Source organism: Monodelphis domestica, chromosome 7 (assembly GCF_027887165.1).
Source record: "Monodelphis domestica isolate mMonDom1 chromosome 7, mMonDom1.pri, whole genome shotgun sequence".
NCBI lineage: Eukaryota > Metazoa > Chordata > Mammalia > Didelphimorphia > Didelphidae > Monodelphis > Monodelphis domestica.
Window position 1 is genome coordinate 285,609,782 of NC_077233.1, and position 17,792 is coordinate 285,627,573.

General features: G+C 38.6%; 1 protein-coding gene across 5 annotated transcripts in view; it reads left to right on the forward strand.

Annotated features, from left to right (window-relative positions):
* The first annotated feature begins 5,503 nt into the window (after positions 1-5,503).
* The window catches only part of DMXL1 (Dmx like 1), a 178,679-nt gene continuing 166,390 nt past the window's right edge, over positions 5,504-17,792 (forward strand). For 2 of the 5 annotated variants that reach the window (XM_007497841.3, XM_007497843.3), the window contains exon 1: positions 5,504-6,414. In XM_007497841.3, the coding sequence (XP_007497903.2) occupies positions 6,328-6,414 (87 nt within the window). In that variant the 5' untranslated portion in view covers positions 5,504-6,327. The remainder of the gene's footprint in view (positions 6,415-17,792) is intronic. The other 3 variants (XM_056803948.1, XM_001378346.4, XM_007497842.3) reach the window with 3 other exon arrangements.

Below are 17,792 nucleotides of genomic sequence, written 5' to 3' on the forward strand. Positions count from 1 at the left end.
GCTGGTGGGTTCAAAATTAGTTGACTTTAATGTAGCATTGTCATTGCTTCTGTGTGGCAGAAGTTCCTAGACTCTTGATACCCCATTCTCTAAGCAGAGAAACTTGCCTCAGATTTCACTGAAAAAAAAATACCTTGAAGAAATTAAAGTTTTTAAAATAGAATTTTATCTTTATCTCATTTATTAAAACTTTTACTTTTGGAGGCAGCTGGGTGGCTCAGTGGATTGAGAGCCAGGCCTAGAGACGGGAGGTCCTGGGTTCAAATCCGGACTCAGACCCTTCCCAGCTGTGTGACCCTGGGCAAGTCACTTGACCCCCATTGCCTAGCCCTTACCATTCTTCTGCCTTGAAGCCAATACACGATATTGACTCTAAGATGGAAGGTGAGAGTTAAATTTTTTTTTTACTTTTGTTTTATGACTTTTTATGTTTTATGATTTCACAATCTATTCATAGGATAATATAAACATATTCATTTAAGCACCAGGTGGCTGTAGCAAGCTATGTTGGCTGAACTATCATTCACAGAGCAAAGGAGCTATTGGATATATTCTGTCAACTTGAAATCTGGAAGCCCCAAGTTTGTAGCAACTAGAAATCTAGAAAGCCCAAATTTGCCCTTTTGTCCCATGAGAATTCGAGCAGAGGGAGATCTCAGACACAGGGGTTGCAGACTAACAATAGACCTTAAAGTACTTGGTGGCAAATCTGGCCTCAGACACTTGATATCTGTGTGACCCTGGGCAAGTCATTTGACCCCCATTGCCTAGCCCTTACCATTCTTCTGCTTTAGAACCAATACACAGTATAGATACCAAGACAGAAGGTAAGGGGTTTTAATTGCAAAAAATTAAATTAAATAAAAATAATGTACTTGGTGGTCTGAGTTAAGTGGAACTAGCCAATCTAATTAGATATTAAATGCCCTTTTGTCCTGGTAGTTTCTCCTATTGTATCAAAGTCTTTTCCCAAGTAGCCCAACCCTTGGCTGGATCTTTCCCTTTTGTGTCCATTGTAAAGCATCAGCCTCTGGCTGATAATTCTGTCTAGGACTCCTCATCTTTTTTATAGTCATTGTAAAGCCAATCAACTATACTCTCCCATCCTCAGTTCCCTTAAAAGGTATATAAGTTCCCCAAATTCCTTTATGCCTCAGAGCTATCAATCTAGCACAGTTGGTAGTCCCCGGGGTCAGTAGCCAGAGTGGCCAGAGTCTAGGGGCTCTGTGTGGGTTTTGAGTGTGAAACTCTGTGTGGAGGCCTGAGGAAATATATTGAACTCCTCTTCTTAATTAAAGATGTAGTTTTTCTGACTATTTAATAGTTCTGTGTTTTTTCCAGTTTAACAAAAGGAACAAATGAGATGATTCCTAAAATATATTAATGTAGGTTGCAGGAAAGGAGAAGAGGAAATTTTTGGATCTCCAAGTCCTTGGGGATAGACTAATAGCTATTTCTTTCCCTTGCCCAAAGGGGCCTCTGGGAACATGAAGGTAAGTGGTCTTCTCTCCTAGCAGAGAAAACAAGGGTGTGATATGGAAGATTTCTGAATGGCTGTAGTGTTACCTTCTGTCTCACTCTGTCAACATAGAAATCATAGAGATCACCAAAGTTCTTATGTTGCTCCATTCATTATCACAGCAGAATAAAGTTGTTATGAATGCTTTGATTTATGAGCCCTTCTCCCCCTTCCAGGGTAATAATCCTTTCAGTGTATAAATTAACTTTTTGTTTCTTTTCTTTGAGTCAGCTTCTAATCCTCATCAACCTTCAATCCTAAGCCAACCTCTTTTTAAAAAACTTAAATTTAGGGTTAGGAGGAGATATGATTATTGCCACATACACAAGAGATCTGCAAATTAAGATAAACAAACTACATGAATCAGGAGCCATAGTGCAAGCTGGACCTTTTCTCTGCATGATTTACATCCTGGAGATATAGTTTACATAAAGAACTTTCAGCACACTGAAGGAACTCAGCTGGCCTGGGAAGGTCCACTCTAAGTACTTTTAACAACCCCTACAGCAATCAAGATAGAAGAAAAAGCATCATGGATCTATTGTTCGCATGTGAAGAGAGTAACTTCCATTGAAATTGATAATCAAGAATGACAGACTGCTACTACTGGAGAACTGGACACTATTTTCAAGGACATTGAACTTATATTTTGTGTTTCAACAAAATGTTTGATTTTCTTGTACATAAAGGTTTGAAATAGAATAAGTAATAGGTAAGTATATAAGCTATATTATTTAGGATTTAGGATATTGTAAAGGGCTATAAGTGTTGATCAACACCCACCTTAGGGGTATAATCCACCTCAAGGAGGATATTATATGTATATAATGTATATAATGTTCTTATAGAAAAGGTTCTTGCAAGGTTTTTTACATAGTAACTATAATATAGGTGAATATAGATTAATATCTTCAGGTTTTTGTTTCTGTATAGTCAGAATTGTGTTATACTGTAACTTTAACTATTTGTAATTTTATGTAATATGAGACTGCGTGTTGCAAGATTTTTTTCCCCTTGCTTTCTTCCTTTCTCTTTTTTTACTCATCCCTGTTTCTAATTTAGAATATAGGATAGTTTAGTTTGTAAGATCCATTGGGGAAGAAGACTCTTCCCAAAGGATCTCAGGGGAAATATTGTTATAAGGAGTTTTCTTAATTTCACTCTGTCTCATTAAAAGCAGAGTTTCTATGTTCCAAGGAGTTACTTAATCTCACTCTGTCTCTTTAAGAGGCAGTAACAGACAGCTCTTGCTCTCTGTCTCTTTAAGAGGCTAACTATAAAAGAAAAGAGTCAGTTAAGAGAGGAACTCCATTTCTCTGGAATCTGAGGGAGCAGGAGTTTGGAGGTGTCTATTTCACTGTGACAGGCAGATTCACCATTTACAATTTGGATTCAGATAATGGTTTAAGGAGGTTGGAGGAGATAGAGTTATTGATTTAGTTTAGGTAACATAGATAGCAAATTTAATCCTAGTTAGACAGAGGAGGTGAGATAGGCCTGCTTTGTCAGGCAAGAAGATCCTTAGATTTAGAGTTTTTTAGAGATTTACTAAAGGGTTTGGATTTAGGCATAGTTATAAGAAAATTTTTCATTTCCTACCTCCTTTTTCCTCTGAATAAATGTCAATGGTTTACCAAACAACTTTCACCAAACTCCCATCAGTAATTTTAACCCCCAACACTAGCATAAATCTCCTTCCTAAACAGCTCCAACTACTTATTGTATACTTCAAGTTGGTTGACCTGTAGGCATCTCAAATTAGACATTTCCAAAACCAAACAATATTTCTCCCCAAATCTATCCCACTTTCAAACTTTGCCATTTCTCCTGAGGTTACCACCATCCTTCCAATCACCAAAATTTGCAGTTATCCTCCACTACTGACTTTTCTTTATTCTATGCATTGAATGTTACCTTTTTGTCAGGTTTATCTGCACAGTATCTCTTCCTGTCTCCATTCATTCAATGTTCAATAAACATATTTTAAGTGTCTACTGTGTGCCAGTATTAAGCTCTGGGGATAAAAAAAAGAGATAAACGTTACCACAGTTGCCACCCTAACCCAGTCCTTGATCATCTCTCATATGAATTCTTAGGACAGTCTCCTAATTGGTCTCCCAACCCTTTCTCCCTCCTCTCAAATCCATCCTACACATAGCTTCCAAAGGTCAAATTACATAACCCTATTGCAGAGAATTCAATGGTTTCCTATTGCCTCTAAGATCAAATTTAGACTCTTCTTTAGGGCATTTAAAGCCCCTGAAAACCTGGTTCCAGCCTAGCCTATTTTTCTCTGTCTCCTTCCCACATGTTATGATGCTGTCAAAAATGTCCCTCTTGCTATCCTTGATACACAATCTCCTGTCTCCATGACTTTGTGCTGGCTATCCCCTATACTTGGAATGTACTTTCTCCTCACTTCAACCTAGGTCAACTAGGCATTTCAGCTCAAATGCCACTTTCTCCATGAAGCTTTTTTAGATTCCTCCAGTTGCAAATACTACCTTTCCTGTACCTTCAGGACTTGACCGCCAAGTAGATTTTTGAGAGGAGTGACTGCCCTCTCTTCCAGTATGTCAAACACATTGTGACTCTGAGCTCACCTTAAGATTTGCAGGAGAGTATAGGGGATTGTTTTCTCTCCTCTGCTCTCTAAGGCAATTATGAGAACAGGACATGTGCTTTTATTATCATGGAGTGATCTGAGAGTGGATAGTAAGGATAATTTCTTTTTTTGCTTTGTTTTTCTTTCTCAGAGCACAGGTTACCAAACAGTGATTCTGAGATAGATATTCTTAACTTTGGCAGGAACTTAATGAATTAAGAGAAATAGAGAATTCTATCTAGTTTTAGTGATGGTTTGCCCAGGATGAGATAATTCTTCCAAGTATTCTGAGAAGATGATCACCACTTGGAAGATACTACAGATAAAGGAATAAGAAAGTCTTAGTCAAGAAGATGGTTCCTTGAGTAAATTGCACAGACACAGTAGATTAGAGATTAAAATAAAATGCCTATTCAGTAATTTAACAGTGTGCCATGTTTTAAGTATCAGATTTCTATTTTATAATTTAGTGTTTCATGTTTCATGCATTTTTCAATGTGGGCTTATGAATCTTTAGTTTCAAGCATTTCATTTGTGGTAGAGGAAGTAAATAGTCATCCAATAGTTGGACATGAGACACTTCTAAATTTGTTTAAGCAATTTTCCCTAGTCCTAACCTTAGGTGGGAGCATAATAATCTTAAATTCCAATAAAGTCTGATCTCCTATACTTCCCAAAAATGAATCAGAACAGCTTTGGTTCTGCATATTTATGTACTTATCTCTACCAAAGAATGCAAACTCCCTGAGGTCAAGTAGTTTTATTTTTGTCTTTGTACCCCCGTGACCTAGCACAGTACCTTGCATATAGCTGACCCTTAATAAATGTTTTGTTCACTATTTTTATGGCACCAATTAAAGAAGTTTGGGTTGAGTGTGAAAAAATCTTGAGAGAAAAGAGCTCCCAAATATATTTGCCCAGTCTCTAAGCTTATCTGAATTACTTATTTTTGCAACACATTAATTTTAAACTCTCATATAAACTTGGCACTTATGATGCATCTAGCTGCAGGACTACTTTCCAAGGGTCACTTTTACTCAGGACACTAGCGTTTTCCATCCACGAAGGACTGCATGCTGGGATTTGTAGTGAACGAGGAAGCTTTGACGAGGTCAATCACCGATTCCAATAAACTTTTTTTTTTCTCATTCGGGTTTAGCCATACAACTTGCCTGTCTCTTAGCCAGATGTAGTTTTGACTTATGTTTCCATAATCAGATAACCAAACCCCACCCCCCTCCATTCATTTTTTCCCCCAGGAGATTTAACAATATATCTCAGAGTGCGGCTGCCCACTAGCACCACATCTATTCGTTCTTCTTTTGCCGTGGGCGGAGATTAAACTAGCAAGATAGGGATTGGTCAATCTGGAGGAAGTCAGCGAAGTCACGCCCCCCTATTCACTTATACGAAGGTGACAACGGCTTTAAGTCCCTTTAACAACCTGAGACGCGAGAAACCTCGCGATATTTCTTCTGGGAGCGAGAGACGTACACAAGACGACCGTGGCCTGGGGAGGCGGGGCGAACGGGCGGTGAGGACCGGAGCCGGGAAGGGACAGGTCTGGGAAGAGGCGTGTAAAGACACACTGGGTTTACTGCGCCACCCAGATTCCACTGTAGTCGAAGTCCAGCCACTGGAGAGGAAGTCACTCTCCCCGCTTCCTGGCCCTCAGTTGCTGACTGCTCGTTTCCCGGGACAGTGCCCGACCCAAGAGCTGCAGCGCGGTAGTTCCGGATCTGATCTCGCTGCTGCCCGGAGGTGTCTGGTGCGGGAGGTGACAGGTGCGCTCGAAAGGAGCGCTGCACCCTCTCGCCCCGCCCCCGCCCCTCCTTCCTGCAAGTCCCCTCCTCTCCTTCTTTCCCTTCCCCTTCACTCTCCACTTCTCCCCTCCCATCTGCTTTTCCTCTCCCCTCCCCTGTCCTGCGCTGTGCTGTGCTGCGGGGCTCGGGATGAGCCGCGGGCCCCAGCGAAGCGGCTTCAGGTCTGCGCGCCCGCCGCCTCCGCCGCCAAAGCAGGTCCCGAGCCACCCGAGCCCCTGAGACGAGCAGCCGCCATCGCCCCCCTAACCCCCCTCGCAGTCTCCCAGCGTCCCCCCACCCACCCTGCACCACCGGCCTCGGGCATGAGGCTGGCGTCGATGCCCGGACCCTAGCTGCGGGAGTGAAGGCTGAAGAGAACGGCTGGAGGGGGCAGTGACGACATGAACCTGCACCAAGTCCTGACCGGGGCCGTGAACCCTGGGGACCATTGCTTCTCCGTGGGGAGCGTCGGCGACCAGCGTTTCACGGTAAGTGACTCTCCCGGCCCTACCCGCTCAGCCACGGCGGCGGCTGCCTGGCCTTCCCGCGGCCCTGGTGCTTGGGTCTTCCGACCTCGGTCCGCTCTGTGATGACAGCCCCGGGGATGCCTCCCAAAGCAACCAGAGGAAGACGGGTGAGAACTGAAGCTGCGGGCCGAGGAATTGGGGCTTGTGACAGGTGGGTTGGGCGGGAACGAGTTAGAAAGGAGAGAAGGAAATGGAATGATTAATCTCATGGATATTGGAGCAAGCCTGAAATCTGAAGCGGGAATGGTTACTGAGCCGAAAGGGGGCTGGGGGATAGGGAGATGGTCAAATGAAAATACAGAGATTTGGGAGTAAATGAAGTCTTCCAAAACTGTTAGTTTTATAAATTACAGCAATTCTTTTCGTTCTTTTGGGGGTTGTTGTTACTCGTAAAGTCATATGCCTGTTTTAATTTAAAGAGTGGGTGTCTCAAAAACAATAGATAATTGTTTTTCAGTTAACAAGAAATTCCAGTGTAAAATACATGATAAAAAATAGCTCAGTGGAGAGAAAGCCCTTTAAATATTTGTGTAGATTCTTGTAAAAGTAGTGTATAATTCAGGAAAAGTAATGAAATGTAAGAACTGAGATTTCCTTGGAAATAAAGAGAAACTTCCTTGTAGTTTCCCTCGAGTGAGACAAATGTTAAACAGGTGTACTTTATTTACTTAAATACAATACTTGATACAGTATGAATTAATATAAATTGATACAGAAAATTTAAAGGTTATGAAATTCACATAAAGTGGCCACAGGACCTTATGTTAATTTTATCTCACTGATAAGGAGTATGGATCTAGAGGATGTCATAACAGTGAAATGTCTCGATAAGATGTATCATTTTAATTTTCGGAAAATGTTTTAGTAATGTGTTTTAGAGCAAAAGGCAGTGTGGCAAGTGTTTTCCTAGAAGTAGGAAAATTCCATTGATGACTTTTTGACATGACTGAATTGACTAATTAAAACTATTATTTTTTCCATAAATATATGGAACAAAGTAAAGCAGAATGTAGCATTGCTTTTGCTTCCATGTTATAATTTCAGAAGAACTGTGCTTATCTGTCTTTGATTTTTCTGTGATTATTGTCTGCCCCTGGTGTACTAAATATAGAGTAATATCATAATTGTGCACTTACTTGTTGAGTTGGCCAGATACTTTGTTTCAAGAAGCAGGAGTTACTTTCCCCTTTAAGAGATAAGTTTGGACTTAAATAGACATATTAGGAGTCTATAGATTCTACATGTATTCTTAGATTTTAAACAGGGAAACTGTTGCCTTAGGTTCAGTAATTATCAAATGTCTCCTTATAGAAAAAACATTATCTGAGAAATATTAATGTAGGGAAAGATACAGGAAGACTGGTTTTCCAATACCTTTTCTAGTGATAATTAGGTTGTTGTTTGAAAACATTTTCTCCAAGAAGGCATTCAGAATCTCTTCAGGCTTTGGTGTCAAATTTATACTACGAAATTTTAGTGATCTATGACTAATTCTCAAAAGTTCATTGGAGGCCACAGTATCATTTTAAAACAGGTATTTTAGTATGCACAGTAGTGTCTTTACGTTGCCAAATTGTAATTAATTTTCTAGATTCTTGGCTCAGGCTGTGGTGATCCTTATAGGATGCCTATTATAACCTTTTTCTTGGTCCTGTTTCCTCCATTGTCTCTTTCTAATCTTGGCACTAAATTTGGGATTGGTTGTCATCTCACTCATTTGCTGCTCTGACCCCACCCATTACTCATTCTTTAAACAAAACCATGGACCTCTATTGCAGGAACTAAAGAATCTCATGTTTGGAAGTGATTGAAGGTCATCTAGGTCAACTCATACCTGACCTGACCAAGAATCACTTACTACATCTCCAACAAGTTAGTTTTCGCCTTTTAGGACTTCTAGTAGGGAAGGGGAGAAAAATCTACTATGTATGAGGATAGTTCTTTCTAATTGTTGAGTTTCACTTACAGGAAGATGGAAATAAAAATGTCATTTTGATCCTATTTGAATGTCAGGAACACTAAAGTTTAAGTAGCATTTTCATAGGCATATTATCTTAAAACAAAAAGTCCATCCTCAGGCCACCGAGTCTTCAGAGTTGGCAGCATGTTGAGAATAATGTTATTGCATTTTTCTTTTGCTGTGTTTCTTGAATATAGTATGGTAGTATAGTTTTCTAGATTTAATAATACCTACTTAATAATATCTCCTTTGTTCTGCAAATCTCAACAGTCAAACTTATTTATGCCAGAGAAAGCATAAACAAGAGATAATTTTTCTGTAATATTTTCAAACATGGAAGTTCTTCCATTGCTATTTGGGTAGACTTAACCATACTAGATAAAGTGGTCTTTCATCTTTTATTTCTTATGTCCTTTTGGTATCTCTTCAAAGATGTGCAGACCAGATCAAAAGGCCTCTAGGTTAGCTCCTTTTGAGGATAATTTGATTTATATATACCTGGCTAAATTTCACACCTGCATATAAACTGATTCATGTTCTGACCTAATTATAATTGAAAATGCAAAAGATATTTATGGGCAGTTGACTGAGCCATGTGTAGTTTTGAAGGTGACTTCGGTGTTTCAGAACATGAAACGATTCATTTCAATTGGACAAACTTATTAAGCATCAACCACAAGATCTCAAGATCTCTACTCTTCTAGATTATTTGGGGTGGGAAGTTGTATCTCATATAAACAGATACATAGAAATACAATGTAATTTCAAGAGGGATAGAGTGTTAGCAATTTAGATCAAGGAAGACCTTATGAGGGGCAAGCTAGGTAGGAGCATAGTGGATTGAGCACCAGACCTGGAATTGGGAGGACCTAGATTCAAATATGGCCTCAAACAACCTGGACAAGTCATTTAACCCTCATTGCCTAGCTCTTGTCTTCTGTCTTAGAATTGATACTAAAATAGAAGTTAAGAGTTAAATGAAGAAATGACTCATGGAGTTGGAATTTGAACTGGAAAGTGGGAGGAATAAGAGAATCAATGTAGAAAAAGGGTTGAGAAGTCTTTCAACTGATTGGATTTGAGGAGTGAAGGAGATGGTAGAGTCAAGGTTGGTTTCAAGATTGAAAATCCTAGGGACTAGAAGGATACTTTCAAATAAATAGGAAAGATTGGAAGAGAGATGGATTTTGGAGGAAACATGAATTTCATTTTAGACACATTGAGTTGGAGATACAGATGGGACATCAAGGTAAAAATGTACAGTTGGCAATTGGTAATGTTAAACAGGGTTCCAGGAAAGAGATTATGCCTGAAGATATACCTTATTATCATTCACATTCATCATTTTCTTCCTTTGGGAGTTATTTTCATTCAACCTTTTCAAAGCTAATTTGATCACCAAGGCAGTAGAATGCTCTTCATATCAGGTGAGAAACAATTTTGAGCCAGGGCATGTTGTGGATTAAAAATTATTTGCATTGATGTATTTTATTTTGGCATATCAATTACTTTCTATTAACACACTTCCCATTTGTGTCTCCTTGAACCTTAGGAGAAAGCACATTTCAAGATCAGAGGCACACCTGAGAATAGCAAGGCCCTTTTGTTAAACAATTGTTTAAGTCATCAAGTATCAGAGTTTATGTTGATTTAATTTGAAGGAGCTTATCAAGTTCTTTGTAGAATTTCACTATCACTTTATCCTCAGCACCCAATGTTGTTACTTGAGCTCCAATTCTTTTCTCCATAGTTTTTCTTGTTGACTTGAGCAAATGATAAAACCTACTCAAGCCATTTTCTTTTTTTCTCCCCTTCTTCAGGGGGAGGGGGCTCTTTAAGAGTACCTGTTAGCCATCCTTTCCATTCAGCTGAGATAGCCTTTGGCCTGGTTTCGTTTTTTGCTAGCAAGAATATAAAAATTGATATGATTCAGCTTCAACAATATGTACACTTGTATATTGGATCAGAATTTTACATTTAGAATACCAGTAACCAAATTAAAGTTTATAAGCAGTATGATTTTTAACACTCCCTATGCCCCTTTTTCGCTAATTATTTGACATTAATGCAGCAGTGGAAGCACTTGTAACCAACAAGTGACCAGGAGTGCTACACATCAACAGCTATCCTATTGTTAATGTAATCTCATTGACTAGATTGTTCCTCACAAAACAGTCTTGATATGTCTCTAGGACCACACTTTTCAGCATGGTAGAACATGCCAGAGTTTACACTTTGGGAACTTTTTGAGAACTCAGGGGCACCTCCATACTACACTAAGACATCTAAATAGAATTTTTAGGGATTCAACTAAAAATATTAAAAGTTAATATTAAGTAGGAGTGAGGTTCCACTTAGGTGGTGCAGGTTTGGAATCAGGGAGATCTGAGTTCAAATTCAGACTCAGTCACTTCTTGGCTTTGTGTTTGGACAAGTCACTTAACTGTGTTTGCCTCAGTTTACTCATCTATAAAATGAGCTGGGGAAGGAAATAGCAAACCATTTCAGTATTTTTGCTAAGAAAATCCCAAATAGGGTCATTTCACAATTTCCCACAGAGTGTATTAGTGTCTCATTTTCCCCCTGCAATCCGTCCATATTTTGTCTTTGTCATTTTCCCTTTCTGTCATAATAACCAATCTGAGGTGTGATACCTCAAGATTGTTTTAATTTGCATTTTTTGTATGATCATTAAGAGCTTTAATTACTTTATCTGAGAACGGCCTGGTCGTATCTTGACTCTATCAATTGGGGAATGATTTGTATTCTTACATATTTGACTCATTTCTCTATGTATTCAAGAAAGGAGGACTGTTTTAGACGTGCACAAAAAAATTGCACCATTTTGATTATTATATGTATTACTCTCCATTCTATTTCCCCCTATTTAGCTTCTGACCATTTCCCCCAGTTTGCCCTCTTTTCTGTAAGTCCCAGCCCCCATTCTCTTATCCTCTTTCCTTGGCTCCTACTATCTTGTATGATAAGATAGATTTCTATACCCAACTGATTGTGTATATTCTTCCCTTGTTGAGCCAATTCTGGTGAGAGTAAGATTCACATACTCCCATTTTCACCTCCCCCATCTTCCCCACCACTGTAAAAGCTCTGTCATGCCTTTTTTTATGTGAGATAATTTACCCCATTCTATTTTAGCTTTTCTACTCCTGCCAATGCATTCTTGTTTCTGATGCCTTAATTTTATTTTTTTTTTCATATCATCCCATCATATTCAACTTACATCCTTGCCCTCTGTCTATGTCTTTTTTAAAAATTTATTTATTTAGAATATTTTTCCATGGTTAAATGATTCATGATTTTTCCCACTCCTCTTCCTTCCCCTCTCTGTGAGCTGACAAACAATTCCATCAGATTATACATGTGCCATTGTACAAAACTTATATCCATATTTTTCATATTTGTAATAGAATGATCTTTTAATGCCAAAACCCCAGTCATATCCACATTGAACCATGTGATTGATCATATGTTTTCCTTCTGCATTTCTACTCCCACAGTTCTTTCTCTGGATATGGATAGCATTCTTTCTCATAAATTCTTCAGTGTTGTCCTAGGTCACTGCATTACTACTAGTAGAAAAGTCTGTTTCATTTCATTTTGCCACAGTGTTTCTGTTTCTGTGTACAATGTTTTCCTGGTTCTGCTCCTCTCACTCTGCATCAATTCCTGGAGGTCGTTCCAGTTCACATAGAAATCCTCCAGTTCATCATTCCTTTCAGCACAATTGTATTCCATAACCATCAGATACTACAATTTGTTCACCCATTCCCTCATCAGTGGATACCCCTTCTTCATTTTCCAATTTTTTGCCACCACAAAGAATGCAGCTATAAATATTTTTGTACAAGTATTTTTCCTTCTTGTCTCTTTGGAGTATAAACCCAGCAGTCTATGTTTTCTTAACTGCCCTAATAATGATAAAATTCTTTGGAGTTACAAGAATCATTTCCCCATGTAGGGTTGTACATAGTTTGACCTTACTGAATGTTTTTTGATTTCTCTTTTGTGGTTTACCATTTTATGCTTCTCTTGAATCTTATATTTGAGAGTCAGAATTTTCCATTCAGCTCAGGTTGTTTTTTCAGGAATGTTTGAAAGTCCTCTATTTTGTTGAATATCTATTTATTCTCTGAAGGATTATGCTCAAGTGTTGCTGGATAAGTGATTCTTGGTTGAAGTCCTAGTGCTTTTGCCCTCTGGAATATCCTATTCCAGGCCTTATGATCCTTTAACATAGAAGCTGTTATATCTGGTATTATCCTTACTTCATGATAGTTGAATTATTTCTTTTTGACTGCTTGCAACATATTCTCCTTGACCTGAGAGTTATGGAATTTGTGTATAATATTCCTGGGAGTTATCCTTTAGAAGGCTCTTTCAGTAGGCAATTAGGAGATTATTTTAATTTATTGGTTCTAGAATATCAGGGCAGTTTCCTTGATGATTTATTGAAAGTTAATATTTAAGTTTTTTTTTTTTTAATCATGGCTTTCAGGTAACCCAGTGATTCTTAGACTATCTTGAATTTATTTTCCAAGTCAGTTTTTTTCCAATGTGATATTTCATATTTTCTTTTTTCTTCATTCTTTTGACTTTGATTGTTTTTTTTTTTTAACCCTTACCTTCTGTCTTGGAGTCAATACTGAGTATTGGCTCCAAGGCAGAAGAGTGGTAAGGGCTAGGCAATGGGGGTCAAGTGACTTGCCCAGGGTCACCCAGCTGGGAAGTGTCTGAGGCCAGATTTGAACCTAGGACCTCCCTTCTCTAGGGCTGGCTCTTAATCCACTGAGCTACCCAGCTGCCCCCTGACTTTGATTATTTCTTGATATCTCATGGAGTCATTAACTTTCAGTTACCTAATTCTTTTTTAAACCCTTACCTTCTGTCTTGGAGTCAATATTGTGTATTGACTCCAAGGCAGAAGAGTGGTAAGGACTAGGCCATGGGGGTCAAGTGACTTGCCCAGGGTCACCCAGCTGGGAAGTGTCTGAGGCCAGATTTGAACCCAGGACCTCCTTTCTCTAGACCTGGCTCTCAATCCACTGAGCCACCCAGCTGCCCCCTCAGTTACCTAATTCTAATTGTTCAGGCATGTTTTTTTTGTTTTTTGTTTTACTTTTTTTCATTATTTTCCTATATCAATCATTTCATTTCCCAGTTTTTCTTTTATCTCTCTTACTTGATTTTTAAAATAGTTTTGAGCTCCTCCATTAATTCTTTTTGAGCTTGAGAGCAATTAATATTTTTCTTGGAGGTTTAGATGCAGCATTATTGACTTTGTTGTCTTCTGAGTTTGTGTTTTGGTTTTCCCTGTCCCCAAAATAAATTTCCATATTGAATGTATTTTGCTGTTTGCTCATTTTCCAATCTTTTTCTTTTCTTTTAGTTTAAAAAACTGTTAAGTGTTGGGCTCTAGGGGGCAGCTGGGTAGCTCATTGGATTGAGAACCAGGCCTAGAGATGGGAGGTCCTAGGTTCAAATCTAGCCTCAGACCCTTCCCAGCTGTGTGACCCTGGGCAAGTCACTTAACCCCCATTGCCTAGCCCTTGCCATTCTTCTGCCTTGGAACCAATACACAGTATTGATTCCAAGATGGAAGGTGAAGGTTTAAAAAAAAAAAAGAATTGGGCTCTGTATCTGAGTTGAAAAGAGCACTGTTCCAAGCTTTAGGTTCTTTGTGCAGCTGCCTTCAGAGCTGGCTCTGGGAATCTATCTGCTTTCAGTTCTTTTAAGATGGTAGAATGTAAGAAGTGTGTTTAATACTCTCCAAATCTACTCGCAAGTGGGAGTAACCGCAATCACTTTTCCACCTTGGAACTGTGACTAGCATCCCCCGATGGCCTCCAGTGGTTGTATGTACTAGTGCTCTTCCTCCAGAATCTAATGCTCCCTTGCACCCAGAACCAGGAAAGGGATCCCTGTAATGTTTTTCAGAGCAGTTGTCTGACCACCCTACTCTCTGGCTGAGAGCTCCAGAAGGCTTTGCTGTTGCATCAGCTGCACCCAGAGCCCTATTAAACATTTATTAAAGCATTTTTAACACCAGTCAGCATTTATTAAAAGCCTTTGTTTATGTGCCAGGCACTGTGTTAATATATCAGATACAAAAAAAGTCAGACTGTCTAGCATACAAAAAAAGTGTAAGATTAAAATTAATATCCAGTAACTCCAAGTTATATTTTATAAAATTTATTAATAACAACTTGAAGTAGAGGAAATAGATAAAGCCTGAGTAAAGAGCAGTTTACCAGACCACAAAAGTGGGAGAAGAGAGCAAGGAGGGGTGTGGTTACAGAAACCCTATCTCCAAAACCTTAAGGATGTAAAGTAAGAATGAGAGTGGGATTCTGGGAAATGAAGTCCTGGGGTACCAAATTCTAATTACACAAAAGGAAGCAAAAGACAGTCTAATTTTTCTCCTATAGGAATTCATCCTATTACTTTATGGGTATCTCAAACAAATCCAAGGAGTCAGAATGATTATAAACTTTATGTAAATATAGTGCCTGGGGGCAGCTGGGTAGCTCAGTGGATTGAAAGCCAGGCCTAGAGACGGCAGGTCCTGGGTTCAAATGTGGCCTCAGACACTTCCCAGCTGTGTGACCCTGGGCAAGTCACTTGACCCCCATTGCCTAGCCCTTACCACTCTTCTGCCTTGGAGCCAATACTCAGTATTGGCTCCAAGACAGAAGGTAAGGGTTTAAAATATATATATATAGTGACTATTTGCCTTTCAAATCTCATTTTATTCTCCTTCATGAACACCAAGTAAATTGGACTAGTACCTGTGTCCTGAATCAGATATTCCTTCCCTCACCTATGTATCCTCACTAATATCTCCCAATCTGGATTATACTCTTTCCTAATCTCCTTGTGTTGCCTCAAGTCATAGCACAAGTGCCACTTTCTGTGACGTGTTTCCTGAGCCTGACAATTGTTAGTGGATCACCCTGTAGGTACTAGGCCAAGAGTGATATATTCACTCTCCCCATTTTACATATGATGAAATTAAGGTTCAAAGAAGTAAAACAACTTCTTTTTTTTTTTGCCTCCTTCATAGCCATTGCAACTAATTGTTCTCACCTATCCATTCCATTTGGGAAGGTCAATGTTCACGTGTTTGGAGTAGTTTGTCCCCTAACTCATTGGTGAGTTTGAGGCCTGTCAGTTATCATCAACCTGGTTAGCCTGCCGATTGCCAAGACGATCTTACTGCTGTGTGGCCACTGATACTACTGATACTTCTTGGACCCACAGACGAGAGTTGGATGAAAAGTGGACACCAAAGTTGGATGACCAGCCCTGCACAGGAGTCGGCAAACTCTCACACCAGGGGTGCTAGTACTCCTTGAACACTCCAGACACCTCGACACATCATAGGCACATTTTTTCTGGTTCCAAGTCTAGTGATCTTTCCCCTGTTAAGCATTGGTTTGTTGTCAACTATCGTTCACTTTTGAGATTCTTATTCTTAATGAAAGAATGTTGACAAAGTAGATCATATTATATTTGATTGAAATGCCCATTTCTAACATTCTGCTCAGGAAAGTCACATAATGTATGCTAGAAAATATTTCTTGATTCATCTACAATTTTCTTGGAACACCTGAGATTTGAAGTCAGTAGCTGTCACCCAAGATCTCCTGTCTCCATTCCTGGCCCTCTTTTAGATGTAATTCATTGCTTCTTCTATTGGGAAAAATAATGTATTCTTAGCCTGAATGCATGGGAGCTGAAGATCACATTAAGTGGCTCATCTAATTCTTTGAAGTTTTTTTTATTTGTTCCAGCAGGAGACCCTGATTGTGTTTTAATTAGCTTAATTTATTTTAAAGTGGGTTTTTTATAACAAAGGTTTATTTAATAAACATACATGATTATTGCAATGAATATTTCTGACTATTCTCTTAAATAGTAAATAGCTTCGTAAACTCATATACCTTAAGAGCAGCTTTATCTGCCTTTCTGTCGACCTATCCACCTGTTCACGTAAGGATTTTTTTCTGTCATGAACACTTGACAGTCTGACACTGATAGACCCCTTCTCAATGTTTTTAATGTTTATAAAATACTCAAGATTACAAAAGAAACTAATTATTTTGAATTTGTTATCAAGCTATTAGAAAAAACAAGTTTTGAAGGGACCTTAAAGACCACGATCCCTCTCATTTTACAAATGAAGACTTAGCTGAGGCATGAGAAGAGAAATTACTAAAGGTCACATAGGTCAGAAATATAAGGTAGACTTTGAACCAAGATCTTCTGAACTGGCCATCTTTGTACTCTAGCACATTTCATGACAATCTTTTGGGATAGTTAATCTCTACCTATAAAAGATGTTATTTTAGCAGCTATTTTCTAATTGTTCCATTTGTATTATAAAAGCTCAGCAAGTCACTAATCCTTTTTAACACATTAATACCACTACTTCTATTCCAAAGATATCAAAGGCAAAGAGGGAAGAAGTCATAGATATAAAAACATTTTTAGCAGTGTGTTTTGTAATAGCAAAGAACAGGAAAATTATGTCTATCATTTGGAGAATGACGACAAGTTATGACATATAAAGTAGTGGAATATTATTGGCAATAGGAGATGAAAGGATGGATTTAGAGAAATATGAGAAGATTTGTATGAATTTATGCTAAGCAGAAGATCTAGGAGAATAATTTATACAGTAACATAATAAGAACAAATAAATTGGAAAGACTCAAGTCCTCCCTGATCAATATAGTGACCAACCACAAGTACAGAGAACTAATAATAAAATTTAATGCCTAACTTCTGTGTTGTTGTGAGATACGTTTTTGAACATGGTGTGTAGGTATGTTTTGTTTATCTGTCACAAAGGTTTTAAAAAAAACGAAGAAGGGTGGGGAAGAGGAGTTAAGTGATGGTGATGTAGAAAAAGAAGGGTCATTGAAGAATTTAAACACAGGGGAGAATAAAAGGTTGTGCTAGAGCTGTGGTTCTCAACCTTTCTAATGCCATGACCCTGCAATACACTTCCTCAGGTTGCAGTGACCCCAAACCAAAAAATTATTTTGGTGGCTACTTCAAAACTGTAATTTTGCTACAGTTATGATTCAGAATGTAAATACCTGATATGCGTTATGGATTCTCATTGCTACAAATTGAGAGGTTGAGAACTGCTGTGCTAGAGAGTTACTAACAAGTAGGGCAGCTTTAAAACTAACATGTTTAATTTATTATTTTTTGAAAAAGGTAAGCTATTTGTATAGAAATTTGTGCTTTTATACTACAATTTCCTTTCTGTTTTTTTTTTTCATGTGGAAATCTTTGTTAATTGATATTAGCAAAGTGTACAAGGTAATTTTAAAAATGTTAATGTGGCAGT